We start from the raw sequence: 15,286 nt of genomic DNA on the forward strand, positions 1-15,286 counted from the left end.
GAGACAGATGTTAACTATTTGTAAAATGTAGGATATTAACTGTTATGCTATTGAAAATTCGAAAACTCACTGCTGATTCAGTTCTCCATGTTTCCAAGTCTGTGAATCATAATGGAAGGAGACTGCCCATCTTTAGCTGGTGGATTCGAGCTGCCAGAGGCTCGAAGCAATTGGGTTAACAGCTCAGTTTGTTAGACTGTTGCTAGAACTCTCTAAATCCTTCTCTTTCTTTCTGCTACCATTTAACACACCCTGTCTCTTTGGAGGCTCACTCTTATCTTTCCACTTACTGGTAAGTGTTGCTGGCGGCTTCTCCATCATTAGAAAGAGCTTCACCAGTGACCAAAGGTAGAAACCAAGTCAATCAAACTATAGTCAAATCACCCGAGGAAGAGTAGACTGAAAATTGAGCAAAGTCTGAAGCATGAGGAAAGAATTAGATTTAAGCCTAAATACGTATCTATAAATATGAATAAGTAATAAAAGCTAGGCAGGTTCTAGCTGGTGGAAAAGAATTAGAGTGGAGCAAGAAAAGTCAGGTCTGGAGACTAGAGATTCTCTTTCATTAATTAGTTAGTGCCACTAACTTAGCAATAAATGAATAAATGTGAGGTAAGATTAACTAGGTGTATTAAGGTGGTTGAACATCTTAAACTGCACCAATTTAGCAGCGAGTGGGTTCAGCACGTTTTACTATAACAATTAGCTTCCACTTGAAGTCAGGAACTCACGTGTGCATCTCGGCATCTCAGCTCTGTTAGAGTCTACAGCATTTGCTGAGATGGAGTGACCTGCATTTCCTCCAAATAAAAAACATGCTAATCACACAGAAATAGAAATCACAGAAAGTGCGACCTGAGAGAATGAAACAGCTCTCCTTTTACGTACGAAGAATCCATCTCTAAATTGTAGAAGTTAAAAGAGATGACGAGATTCTATATTTTCCCTTCCCACGGATCCATAATCTCAAGGGTTACCTAGCACGTTTCCATCAGATTTGGTTCCTCGGATACTCCATAGTTGTAAATCAAGAGTCTGTGCGTGTGTGTGTGTGTGTGTGTGTGTGTGTGTGTGTGTGTGTGTGGTGGGGGGTGTTAATTCACACAGCCCAATTGTTTGCCACAGTGCAGATAAATAAAAAATTTACTGAGCTAGATGTTCTTTTTCATTTCAATTACATATCCTGCATTGTGTATTTATAACCTCAGGGATATCACCAGTCATGAACTGAGCAAAGCGTGAACAGGACACAGTCTTGCATAAAGACTGCTGAGTCATTCAATAGAATGACACAAATTCAGGCTTCAGTCTTGAGTCCAGAAAACAATGGATGTGATACTTATCAACATAATGATTTGTGTAAAGGGGTCAGGAAAGGAAAAACAACCCAGGAAAGGCAAGGTGCTCACGAATTGGAAATCACTGATGGGTTAAAAAGTCTTTGTCTGGAGTAAGCATACCTTTCCTGGCTGCCAAGGAACTTCCGTATTTCCTGAGGCTGTAGGAGTGTAAGGTGAAATCCTCTAGCAAAGATTGAGGCCAGATGAGGATGGTAATCCTTAAATGCTATTTTGGGACTCTGCCCCTCTAAACTCCACTCAGCGTTCCCCAAACTGTGGTCCAGTTTTACCCTCCACAAAAAAATAGCAAAATCATTGTAAAAATTGTCTTTCTCCCTCCATGTCATAAGCAAAATAAATCAGATGATAAACCAAGAAAGATGTTTAAAATTTGTTTAAAGGTGAAATACTAGTATCTTTACTATATTTAGTATCTGGCTATATAATGATAGTCTCAAACTTGAAAATTAAAAGATCTGTAGCTCTCCTAAAGATGAGTCGTTTTTTTTATTCTAATGAAAGTTTACAGAGACTTTGGATTTCCATTCATTCATAGTTGCACACTTTCCTCCCTGCCCACCTTTCCCCCCTCGCCAGTTCGCTTTTCTCTTTGAAAAGTAAAAAAAAAAATAATATTCCTTGTTATATAATCCTCCCCAGTCCACTCCACTATGCAGCTGTCATTCTGGACTCTTGTCATGACAATAATATCTAATCATACATTTCTTCTAAACAGCTCTCTCCCTCATCTGTTTCAATGCACTATGCATTATTTATCCCCTCTTAGTTTCCCCCCAGTTCCTCCAATGTCGGTCCCGCTTTACAATAGTGGCACTATGCATTATTTGTCCTTTTGTGCCTGACATATTTCACTCAGCATAATGTCCTCCAGGTTCATCCATTTTGTATAGTATTTCATGAGTTCCTTGTTTTTTAATGCAGCATACTATTCCATTGTGTGAATATACCACAGCTTCTCTATCCATTCCTTTGTTGATGGGCACCTGGGTTGTCTCCAACTCCTTGCTATTGTGAACAAAGCTGCAATAAACATGGGTGTTCAAGTATCTACTTGGATGTCGGTTATAGTCTCTTTAGGGTATATTCCCAGTAGTGGAATTGCTGGGTCAAATGGTATTTCTATTTCCAACTTTTTGAGAAAGTGCCATACTACCTTCCACAGCGGTTGCACCATTTTGCACTCTTACCAATAGTGTTTGGCTTTTCTTCAAAAAGCTGAACATAGACATTCCACATGACCCAGGTATTTCTGCTAGGAATATATCCCAAGGAAAATAGAATGGATACACAAGCAGAGATTTGTACACTGATGTTCAGAGTGGTGTTATTCACAACAGGAAGAAATTGGAAACAGCCCAAATATCAGCAAAGTAATGGATTGAGAAATCATATTACATTCAGACAACAGATTATTTCTGAAAGAAGATAAGCCATGAAGTAAAGGTAAGAAGTAAAGCTGAAAACAGTTACATGTCCTAGAGAATGCACTGTTGTGTAGTCAGTTACAACTCATAGCAGCCTTACAGAACGGAGAACTGCCTCCGATGATTTCTGAGGCTGCACATCGTTACGGGAACAGCCTTTTCGTTCTCCGACAGGTGAGTCTGAATTGCTGACCTTTTGGTTACCGGTCCAGCACTTAACTTACAGTGCCACCAGGGCTCCGCTGTGCTAGAGAAGTAAAACATAAAGCCTTTTTTAGATCCCAAGACTGGGTCTGTGTTCTGATGAACTGCTTGAGAAAATGAATACTCACCTGCTTCATTTATTAATTATTGCCAAGAATGTCAACTTCCAGTGGAAACAGCATAAAGAATTACAAGAGTATGGTGGTAATCTTTAGAGAAAGATTCAATTTAAATGTTGATACTTAAAATGAAAATATATTCTTTGAATAATTACCTGGATCTGTAGCAGACATCAGGGAACCAAAAAATAAGCAGTCGGTGAAATGAAAGTCTCCATTTTTCAACTGGCCAGCATATACCATAGCCTTCACAAACCCATACATAATTAACCTGTTGAAGAAAAAAAGAAAACCTTCAAATGGCTGCTTGAAGCCTGTACAAGCCCATGCTCTGGTCGCTCACATTATCATGTGTACCTTGAATAAGTAGCATATGCAAAAATTACCATCATAATTCCCAACTCATGGGCGTGCTTCCTCACAGCATGCTATGTTTACAACTCTTGGTTGTTAAAGAAAATACTCTCACCAAGAATTGCCATTTATTCGCCTGGCAAAAAGGTTACAGAGCACTTTATAGAATATTCCATTGAACATAAGGTAAATATGAAGAACATAAAAGTAGCCTTCCAAGTGTGACAGAGTGTGCCCACAAATACAGCTCCTGTGTTGTCATCTGTAAACTGAAGGCTTTTCATTCTGTGGCTTTGCTGGCTGTCACTTCCAGTCTGTCATGATAATGAGAAGGTTATCAGGCACTCAGGCAGCCAGTCACTAAACAAAAGATGATTCTCCACTATTGCTAATGCCAGGACACTTGCACACCAGATAGAGGAACACTTTTGGGTTATAGAACCTAACACTTTCAAACACTGTTGAAAATGAGTTTTGAAATGGTTCCATTTGGATATTGCAAGAAGATCTGTTCCTTTTCAAGGAGATTATATAAAGGTTTCTGACCTTACCATCTTCACACCATGGAATGCAGCATGTTTGAGTTAGTCTTAATTTGCTATTCTATAACTTTTAAATTATGTATTATTTAATTAGGAAGCTCTTATGGCCTAGTGGTAAGAAACTGTGCTGTAATCTCAAAGGCACACAATTCGAGGCACCCAGCTGCTCCAAAGAAGAATGGACAATCCCCGCCCGTACAATTAATTGCCTCTGAAGACCCGCCAAGAGGGTCAGCTATGGGTTGGTTTCTACTTGATGGTACACAACAACAACAACAACAACAACAACATTATTTAACTGGCTGATTAATTTTGCAAAAATTACAGTGGAGGAAGTACAGAGATTGGTGAAGTAGAACACAACATTATCACTTTAGAATTCAATTGTTTACCGCTTGCTATCAAAGTGATCGATTTCAAGAATAGAAGTCATCTATAGGTCTTTCAAAGAGATGATCATTAGTCACAAAGTCTTTGTTCTTAGAGACTCCTCGGTCAATCTGGACTTGCAATCTTTCGCTTAGTAATCTAGTACTGGCTTAACCATGTCCCCCATTTCTGTGACTATACTACCTACTACTGTCAATTCTGTTCCAACTCAAGATGACCCTCTATCATGATCCTGAGGTAAATCTCTAAGGGAGGAGATTCTCCATCTTTCTCACCCAGAGCAACTGGTGGATTCAAACAGCTGACCCATTAGTTAATAGCCCACTACACTATGCACTGTATCACTAAAATTCCTTAAGATTCCTTAAAACCAAGGGGGCTCCTTTACAGCGACTTATTCACGATCATCAAAGGAGGGCAATCTGTTGGTCTACCAGGTGTCCTGACTCTTGACAGATATATAGGATAACTGCATTTAATTTTATTTGTTCATTCAATAGACATTTACTATTGAGTGTCTGTTATATGTCAAATTCATTCTATGCTAGGTATCCAAGTTTTATTGAGGTTGAGATAGAATCCTAATCGGAGCCTGCAGCCTTTAATCTCCTGCAGTAATAAGTCATTTCAATCTTCTTCCCTTTCTGTAAGCAAGTGTGTATAACCTGCACAATGCAAGCTGATGAGGAGTCTTTCTCCAACCCTGATGCCACTGTTTTCCTCATATAGTCCATATTCCCGAATGATTTGCTCAGCATACAAATTGAACATGTATAAATTAAATGTATCAGAATACAGATTGTATGGAGAAGGGATACTATCCTTATGCACCTTTCCCAATTGTCATCCTTCCTTATTTTAAACCATGCAGTGTTCTCTTGTTGTGTTCACACAAATGCTTCTTGGTCTACATACAGATTTCATATGAACATAATAAAGTATTCTGGGATTTCTATTCTTTCCAATGTTATCCACAATTTGTCATAATCTACAAAGTGAAATGTCTTTGTACAGTCAATAAAACAATATATTTCTTGTATTCTCAGCTTTCAGCCAAGAGTCAACTGACATTAGCCAGCAATGACATCTCTTGTGCCATGGCTTCTTCTAAAACAAGCTTGAATTTCCAGCAAGTCCCTCTTGATGTTCCAGTCATTTTTTAAAAAATCTTCAGCAAGACAAGAAGTGCATAGCATTAACTTACATTAAATGATTAAAATGACATATAAGACTGTATATTAGGCAATTACAATTAAATTAGAAGGTTTATTATAAAATCAGAAATTCTAACTTTTTTAAATATTAAAAATGCATTGACATACATATGCATTTATGAACATAAAATATTAGAAACAGACAATTCAGAATGTTAATAGTGGCTGTGTTGCTGTGTATGATGGAGTCAGACCAACCCGTAGCTGACTCTCTCACTGGTTTTTAGAGACAGTGAATTGCAGGGAGGAGATTGCCCATCCTTCTCCCACAGCAGATAGAGCCTTGAACCACATGCCTTCAGGATTACAACAAAACTTCTTGCCACTACGCCACAAAAGCGCCTCAATAATGGTTTTATAGTGGAATTAAATGTTAACTATTTTATCTTTTTATTGTTCTACATTTTCTAGTTCTAAATGACAGTAAAGAGAAACAACAATGAATAGTTAGTTAGTGCTATTAGGAGGAGAAATTGTTGTTGTTTAATGCCGTCGAGTCATAGACGACTCATAGCGACCCTATGAACGAACAGCCTGAGCACTGTTCGTACATAGAGTTTCCGGAGGCAAGCCATTTCGGAAGTGAATGCCGCTCCTGCTTCCAGGCTTGATTTAGTCGGGAAGCTCCAGCCAACACTGTCCACCATGGGTGCCCATTACCACGATTGGCACATCACTGTCACAGGCTTCAGCATCACAGCAACCACGAGTTACCGCTGTACAGCAACGCACAGACCAGAAATAGTTATCCATTAAGTCATTGAAGCCTCATGATACTAATCATTAGCATTTAACAAATGAGAAAATCGGAGCTCATGTTCAATGACTTGTCAAGGTCACACAGTTCACTTGGGGACCGAGCAAGGCTAGAAGCCAGTCAGACAAATGCCAAATTCTACACTCTTCATCACCAACTTTATACTATTTTTTAATTCTTTCTGAAATCAATACACTTATACACACTGGGAACTAGAACCCTTCCACAAAATTTAGTATGTGCCCTATTTATGCTGAATAAATCCCTAAACTGAAAATAAATAAAATTCAATCACTTCCTGGGAAAAAACCATAAAAAATTAATTTTGAGTCCAATACAAGCTCAATATGGTCACTGCTATTACTAATATCAATCATCATGATCACTGCTAATTAGAATAAGCCAATTAGTTACTGTGTACTTAATAAACACGTGATCAAGTGATCAGTACAATCCTCCAAACAATCATCAAAAGTCAATGTCATCACACAGAGCATGAAATGCTGTGATGTTGGCAGACTTGAATGCAAAGCCACCCAAGGGTGAGGGTGGGGTTAGGGAGAGGTTAGGCTTTGTCAGTAGAGCCTATGAGGCTGGCTTGAAAGACCTATTAAAATAACAGGGAATGAGACTCAATATTTTATTTCTATACTGATCTCTCAGCTACCTATTTATCCACCCCTTGGAGTTTAAAATCTTTCTTTTTTATTTCTGAAGTTGCTATGAAGTCAGTATTTTTTTTTTCCTTTGCAAACCCATGAGTACACAGTAAATTTGCTCCAAAAGACTTTTGAGGCTACAATGATTTGAAATGAGATAAATAGGTCTGTTTCCTGGGTCCCTTTGAATGTATTCCAATCACCAATCTTTCAGTCAGTAGTTGTATGCTTAACTTTTTGCATCACTACACCATTCGCATCAGTGCAAAAAACCAATAAGCCAGTAAATGAAACACCTTCTTTGAATATCTAGAGAATGACCTTCCATATGCAACCCACTGCTGAGATTTGGGTAAAAGGCCTGTCCTGTCTGAAATGTGTCTCTCACTTTGGTGCCCAACATGGTCTTTTCTGCTGCAAGGATCCCAATGATCTCATGAAAGTCTCATTGTAACTGAAGGGCTCATATCCCTCAATGCTACATGCCCTAGTTAGCATTATTTTCCAAAGAAGTCAGTTTAAAGACCAAGATGCCAAACTGTGATCAAGTTTACAAGCACTAGTCCAAAGTATAAAAAAATCTGCCAAAACAGCCAGAAATGCACCCTCTGAAGAGGATATAATTGATGCATGGGACCTTCTAAAGATTAGATCCATATGTGCATCAAAAACTTTTTCCAATAGGGTGAAAACAAAAGAACAAACATTTGGTAATACTGTCTCAGACTAGAGTCTCATAATGAAAGTCTACAGAATACTCCTGGGCCTCCATAAGAAAAATACTGAGAAGCCAATTACAAAATGGGTGAAAGACGTGGAAAGAATTTTTGCAGAGGAAGATATTCAGATGGCAAACAGACACGTGAAGAAATGCTCCCAAAACACTGGCACTAAGAGAGATGCAAATTAAAACCACAATGAGGTACTATCTCACTCCAGTAACAATGGCAAAGTTTAACAGGGCAGCATGTAATAAATGTTGGAGAGGATGTGGCGAGAAAGGAACTCTCATACATTGTTGGTGGAATTGTAAAATGGTATAACCATTCTGGAAGACAGTCTGGTGCTTCCTCAAAAAGCTGAACATAGAAATTTTATATGACCCAGCTATTCCACTGCTTAGAACATACCCCGAGAAAATGGAGACTTGTACACCAATGTGCATAGCAGCATTATTCATCATCACAAGAAAATAGAAACAGCCCAGATGTCCAACCACAAATTGAAAGGATTGAAAAATTATAGACATTCACACAATGGAATACTATACAGGACACAGGAGCAATAATTTTGTAAATTATTACCTATCTTGGGAGGGACTGGAGAGCATTATGCTGAGTGAGGTGACTCAGTCCCCCAAGGACAAATATTGTATAAAACCATTATTGTAGAATGAGTATAAGGATCCAAGGGGGTGGGGAGCAGAGGGTGGATGTGGAAGGATGAGGATGTGCAGGGATGGGGGCACTGAACATTGTACAATTTGATCAGTGGGGGGTAAGGGAAATGGAAGTGTCTGTTCCGGTAAACAATATATTCAAATTTTGTAAATAAACTAATATAATTTTTTTTTTTAAAAAAAGACGAAGGTGTACCTTATCCAAACTATGGTCATTTTAATTATTTGCGATGCATCTGAAAGTTGTACAGTAAATAAAGGCAACCAAGGAAGAGTCAATTCCTTTGAGTTATGATACTGGAGAAGGCACTAAATTTCCACAGACTTGCAAAAGAACAAACAAAAGCATTTTGGGAAACAGTGCAGCCAGCATGTTTCTTAGAGCGAAGCATGGTGTAGCTCTGTCTTTCCCATTTGGAGAGGTCAGTCATTGCAGCAAAACATCAGATTCAGAAAACTGGAGGATCAGTGAAGGAAGGGAAGATCGTCAGCAAGAAGCATTGACACAGTGACTGCAACAATGATTTCTAGTGAGGCAGAGATAATGAAATGATGAAGATGGCACAGGGTAGGGTAGGTTTCATATCTAACATCTTAGGGTCACCATGAGCCATACTTGACAGCACCTAAGGACAACTCACCCCATGCCTTCCCCCACACTTTTTTCCTTCTGCTTCATTAGAAGGGTACTAGGAAGAAGGTCTGTTGTTAACAAACCCAATGAGATCCTTTGAGAATGGGGGTTCCTGAGGGGGAAGGAAGATGGTGTCTAAGCTTCCTGCCCTGTGTGATGCACTGGGGTTCCCAATGTGAATTGTTGGTGGTGTTGTTGTTGTTATGTACTGTTGAGTCACTTGCGACTCACAGCAACCCTATGTACAACAACCCTAAACTCTGCTCTGTCTGTGCCAATTGCACTGTCTCTGACACACCCATCCCAATTACCCCAGTCACTGAATCAATCCACATTATAGAGGGGCTTCTCCTCCTGCACTTCCCTCCACCCTCCCAAGCACGATGTCCTTACAACATGTCCAAAATATGTTAGACAGAGTCTTAGAATCCTTGCATCCATGGAGCATCCCAGTTTAACCCTTTCCAGGATGAATCTGTTTGTTTTCCGAGCAGTCCATGGTACCCTCAATACTCTTCTCCAACACCAAAGCTCAAAGGCATCAATTCTCCTTCTATCCTCCTTATCATTGTCCAACTCTCTGATACATAGCAAGTGATTGCAAAGACCATGTCCTGTATCAGACTCACCTTAGTCTCCAGAGTGACACCATTGCTCTTCAATACTTTGGAGAGGTCCCTAACAGCAGACTTTCCCATGGCAATACATCTTTTGATTTCCTGGCTCCTGGTGCCAAGAATGTTGACTGTGGAGCCAAGCAAACTAAAGCTGCGAACAATCTCAATCTCTTTACCATCCATCCTGAGGCTGCCAATTGGTCCAGTGGTGAGAATCTTTGTCTTCTTGACATTTGAGCGTCAATCCATATTGGAGGTTGCAGTCCTTGACCCTCTGCAGCAAGCATTTCAGGTCCTCCTCAGTTTCAGCAAGCAGGGTTGTGTCATCTGCATAATGCAGATTGTTGATGAATCTTCCACCAATCCTGACACCACTCTTCTCCTCATAGAGCCCAGCCTCCTGGATAATCTGTTCTGCATACAGGTTGAAAATTTTGAACCATGCAGTGTTTCCTTGCTCTGTTCTGATGACTGCCTCTTGGTCCAAGTATAGGTTTCGCATTATTACGATCAAGTGTTTTGTGCAGAGGGGGGAAAGAAAGAGATCTTGACAGGTGGAGAAGCGGGATAGCCAAGGCACCTTGAAACCCTCCACCCACTTCCCAGGTACCCAAGGACTGCACGGGATCCGCCCTCCGGCCAAGGGAAAAACCTGTCTACACACCAGTTCTACAGACCACATCACCTTTGCTCGGGAAACATTACCACTAAACTTAAGAGACACTGGTCACAGCATAAGAAACTAGCAGCAGCTGACGTGCTCGGAACATACCATGGATCCCAAGCAAACAAATAGGTCTGTCTTGAAGAGGGTGAAACCAAGTTTCTTCTCGGAGGCTAAGACTTTGAAGCTCTGTCCCACTTTGGGCACGTGGCCAGGAAGGACTATTCCTTGGAGAAGGACGTCACGCTCAGAAGAGTTCAGAGAAAGTGCAGGAGAAGACCTCAGGTGAGATGGCTTGATACAGTAACTAGGGCAATGGAAGTAAGTGTGTCTGAGTCAGTGAGACTGGCTCAGCACAGGGCAGGCTTCCGAACTGTTGTACATAGTGTTAATATGAGTCATAGGTGACTAAAGAGCACATAACAACAACACAATGATAGGAAGAAGAGAGTGCAGGAATAAATCGGGTGTCCAGGGAGCTGATTGGTAAAAATTGTGGGCCACCTGAAGCCCTACTAAGTTTTATTTCGGTGACAGCTATGCCCCTATCCAAATTCTTTAACAGATATCTTGGTGAAGGAACTATGATGATAGAGGCTTCTTATCTTGTTTTCTCTGAAATTGCTGAAAGGGGACAGTCATCAGAGCATGGAAATGGTCACATGCAGTGTTCTTGTCCCTAAATAAAAACAGAAGACTGAACAAGAAATTAAGTTCCAGTAGTAGGAAGGAGGGAAATTGGAAAAAAAAAAAACCAAACATAATTATAATAAAGAGTATAAGTGCATGTGTTGAGGTTGAGAAATTTGATCTAGGACATTTGACTTCTCAAAAACTTTCTTTGTAGATGTTGTCACCAAAATGTAGGCACCGGTGGAGTAATTGCTATCCCTGGCCTCCACTCTTTTGGTTGGAAAGAAGTTTTATTGAGAATGGAACATGATGCAGATGGTTATGAAGAAATGCGTTGCTCTTTAATCATGTCTGTGATTCCAGGTCCTGGGATATGGAAGACTCGTGAAATAAGGGTCCCCCATATTCTCTAATTCCTGCTTGTGGTCTTGACATCTTTATGCCATCTTGGAGGTTTCCCTGAATACTGTACATCTACTGAATATGCTGTTGTCTACAGAGAATAAAATCTCCCTCTGAGAAAGCCTTCAAGGTTCTTGGGGAATATGTGACATAAAGACCAAGTACAAATACATAAGTGTGCCTAAATTGAAAATATTGACACGTCTGTGAGAAGTAAAGATCTACCTAGAAAGATGAAGTCTGCAGGTGAGGACTAACCGAGCATCCTGAGTACGTGTCTGCTCACTCCCTACCTGGGAGGGTGCTGACCATTTCGGATGCGTAAGGCCGTCACTTGCAGAACCTGCATCTAGCACAGAGTCCCACTGTTCTTCCTCTTTATCTTGTCAGAGGCACACCAAAAAAAGCTGAAAGAAGTCAGGAAGAAGTTAAGTTCATGAAATGCACCATTCATCTTGAATGACGACTTCCCTTGCAGAGACAGAGCACAAGTCGCACCAACCTATGGGCCCCTGAAGAATTCTGAAGAAGCCCCGGTGGGATTTGCATGTTGGGTTGCTATCCCAAAGGTCTGTGGGGTAAAAGCTCTTCACAGGACAAGGATGGACAGGCTCCCCCAGACTTAGAAGCCTGATTTCCCGAGGTTGCCATGAATTGGTATTGACTGGATGGCAGTAGGTTTAGTAAGTAAAGAACTCAGCAATCCCAGCTCCTCAGCTCTCCCTGCTCACCCCTATGCCTCTGCCAGAAAACTGCTCAGTGCTCACAGGCTATAATCTCTGCTTCCTTGTACATCCAAGTACACCAAGTTACCTCCATTCCATCCAGGCCCTTCCCCTACTCATCCTACCTAGCTCATTGGAAGCTATGAAACATATTTGGGTCTTCCTGCCTTCTCTCCTCTGTTTCCACCACTGCTGTATGCACCACATAGCCCCACTAGGTGTCCAGGACTACAAAGATGAATTGGCTGTGTCCTCTAGGAGCTCGGAGCTCAAGATGAAGAAAAGTAGCACACACCACACACTACTAAGTGAAAAATGGCCAGTTTAGTAAGACAAAAATGAAGTGAGATTGGGTGCAGAGGAGGGAGGGAGAATCAGGGTCTGGGGAGAGAGGTTGTTGGAGGTGAATCTCTTTAGAAATACAGATGTGGTCTGACATGCATTGTGATATAAGAAGGAGGAGATCAGGAGTCACCCCAGAAAGGTATCATGTAGGCCCTCAAAACAACGTGGAGTGTAGACAGTGAAAGAGAGTTCGCTTGAGAGATTTCTACCCCTAGGTATTGCTGTGAACCCGGCAGTTCCTAGATTACAAATACTATCTCTTCCTAAGTGTTTTTAAATTTATGTTGAATTTGTAAGCAGGGCTGACCAAGTTCATGCAGTTCTTATTTACCATTATCTTAGTACAAGAAAGGGCTCAAAGCTTTGTCGGTGATTTAAAACTGTTGCTGCAAACAGGAATTTGTTTGCATGTGCACTGTTATAAACAGAAATAGTCCCATCACTTCAAAGCAAGGACAAATTCACACAGCGTTCTAGGGAAAGCATGAGTGTTGTCAGTAGACTGACCGCAGGTTGGTATCCTTGAAACTTAACCATATAAACCAATCGAGAGCATTTCAAAGTTTGCTACATGTTAGACTCACATGAGTGACCCCACAACTCAAGAAGCCTCATTTCTACTCCAGACCATGCTGATTCAAATCTCTAGTGCTAGAAGCCAGGCAGCAGAACATATAAGCTTTACCACGATTCCAATCTGCAGGCAAGGTGGAAAAGCAGCATTCTAAATCACTGCCTCTCAGACTCCACACAGACCAATGCCCTGGGGAGTCCTGCTAAAGTGAAGATTCGGATGTACAAGTGGTTCTTGAGGTTCTGAATTTCCAACCTGCTACAGGGAGTACAGAAGCCGGACTCGTTCTAAGTAGCGAGGCTCTGACCAAGCACACGGTTAACTGAACACATAGCTCAGCCATTTGTGTCTGATAGCAAACTCTCCAAAAGAATCCTTATTGAATTGACAGGTAGAGCTTGGCTGAAATGCAATTAACACAAATTCACATTCAGATAAATAAGAACAGATTAACCACTAAGCATAGTTTCCATAAGTTTTCTGTAACCCAGGTATGTTTGCCTTTGAGTTGCAATTAACCCAATGCTGATCCTCCAGCAGGTTTTCAGAGACAGTGAATCACACAGGAGAAGATTGTGCATCCTTCTACCACAGGCAGCTGGTGGATTTGAACCACATGCTTTTGGGATTGCAGTGCAGGTCCTCACCATGAGGCCATCAGAGCTCCCTAGTATAAGGGCTGAATTGTTTTTATTTACTGTGAGTTGCAGGCAACTCAAAGCACATAGCAACATAACAATAAAAAGTGAACCATTTCACTAAGTTTGGTTATAGCAAAGATAAAATGATACCTGATGTAATTGTTCACTGTGGATTAGTAAGTAAGCATAAGTAAGTCAGCCTGTGCCTTGGTATTGGGTAATTCATCCCTGAAATAAAGTGCATAAAATCCACTACTTGGAGACTTGATTTGTGGATGGATGAATGACCGTGTGAAGATTCCTACCTCTAAGCTCCAATTTAGGGCTCTTTGTAAAAGAAAAAGAGCCCTGCTGGTGTAGTGGGTTAAGTGCTGGCTTGCTAACCTAAAGACTGACAATTCAAACCCACCAGCTTCTCCTGGGGAAAAATGTGAGATAGTCTTCTTACATGAAGAATTATACTCCAGCAGCAGTGGCAAAGTTTAACAGGACAGCAAGCAATAAATGTTGGAGAGGATGTGGTGAGATAGGAACTCTTTTACATTGTTGGTGGGGTTGTACAATGGCACAACCACACTGGAAGTCAGTTTGGCGCTTCCTCAAAAAGCTGAACATAGAAATCCCACATGACCCAGTTATTCCACTGCTTGGAATATATCCCAAGAAAATGTGAACTGAGGCTCAAATGGAGACTTGTACATCAATGTTTATAGCAGTGTTATTCACCATTTGCAAGGACATGGAAACAGCCCAGATGTCCAACCACAAACAAATGGGTTGAGAAGTTGTGGTACATTCATACGATGGAATACAACGCAGCACACAGGAGCAATGATTTGGTAAACCACTACCTAACTTGGGAGGGACTGGAGAGCAGTATGCTGAGTGAAATAACTCAGTCCCACAAGGACAATACTGTATAAAACCATTATTATAGAATGAGTATGAGGATTACCAGGAGGGTGGGAGAGTGGAAATAGAGGGGTGACGATGGGAGGGTAGGGTGTTAATCATACGTTTGCACAATTCAATGGGTGAGTAGGGTGAAGGAAATGGGAAGGATCTTTTGTGAGAAAATAATGTATTCAAACTTTTAAATAAATAAGAGTAATTTTTTAAAAAAGAATTATAACCCTGAAATGTCTATGGAGCCATTCTATTGTGTCCTATGGAGAAAGAATTGACTTGATCACAGGAAGTTTGCAGAAGAGGAGAAAGGGTATGCATGAAAGAGAGCAAGAATGTCCGATTTACTGAACTGTAAAATGTAGTAAACTGCCATTACTCTTTTGATCTACAGCTCCATATGGACCTCCTCTGACACTGAGGAGGAGATAGAGATCACGCTGGACTCCCACATCTGGTACCGGTCATTGCAAAGCCCTGCTGAATTCCAAAGAGATATATTCTTCCTTCCTTCTACCTATAAGAAATTATACATTTCTTATAAGAATACTGGTACAGTATAGGAATACTGGTCCAGAGAAATAAAACAAAAGTTTCTTGATTTAGGTATGGATGTTGTGAAGTCAAAGGTTAGCATGCAGAACCAAACCTCCGATTATGAGCACAAGGATGTGTGTGTGTGTGTGTGTGTGTGTGTGTGTGTGTGTGTGTGTGTGTGATTA

The 15,286-nt window shown here is 40.7% G+C and overlaps 1 protein-coding gene across 1 annotated transcript in view; it reads right to left on the reverse strand.

Moving 5' to 3' along the window:
* SLC9A9 (solute carrier family 9, subfamily A (NHE9, cation proton antiporter 9), member 9) overlaps nucleotides 1-15,286 on the reverse strand; it is a 1,074,946-nt gene that overhangs the window by 797,172 nt on the left and 262,488 nt on the right. Inside the window, exon 4 of the mRNA XM_006895119.1 lies at nucleotides 3,264-3,379. Coding sequence (XP_006895181.1) covers nucleotides 3,264-3,379 — 116 coding nt within the window. The remainder of the gene's footprint in view (nucleotides 1-3,263; nucleotides 3,380-15,286) is intronic.

This window comes from Elephantulus edwardii, unplaced genomic scaffold, assembly GCF_000299155.1.
Source record: "Elephantulus edwardii isolate Elephantulus edwardi_28Jun2011 unplaced genomic scaffold, EleEdw1.0 scaffold00158, whole genome shotgun sequence".
Taxonomy (NCBI): domain Eukaryota; kingdom Metazoa; phylum Chordata; class Mammalia; order Macroscelidea; family Macroscelididae; genus Elephantulus; species Elephantulus edwardii.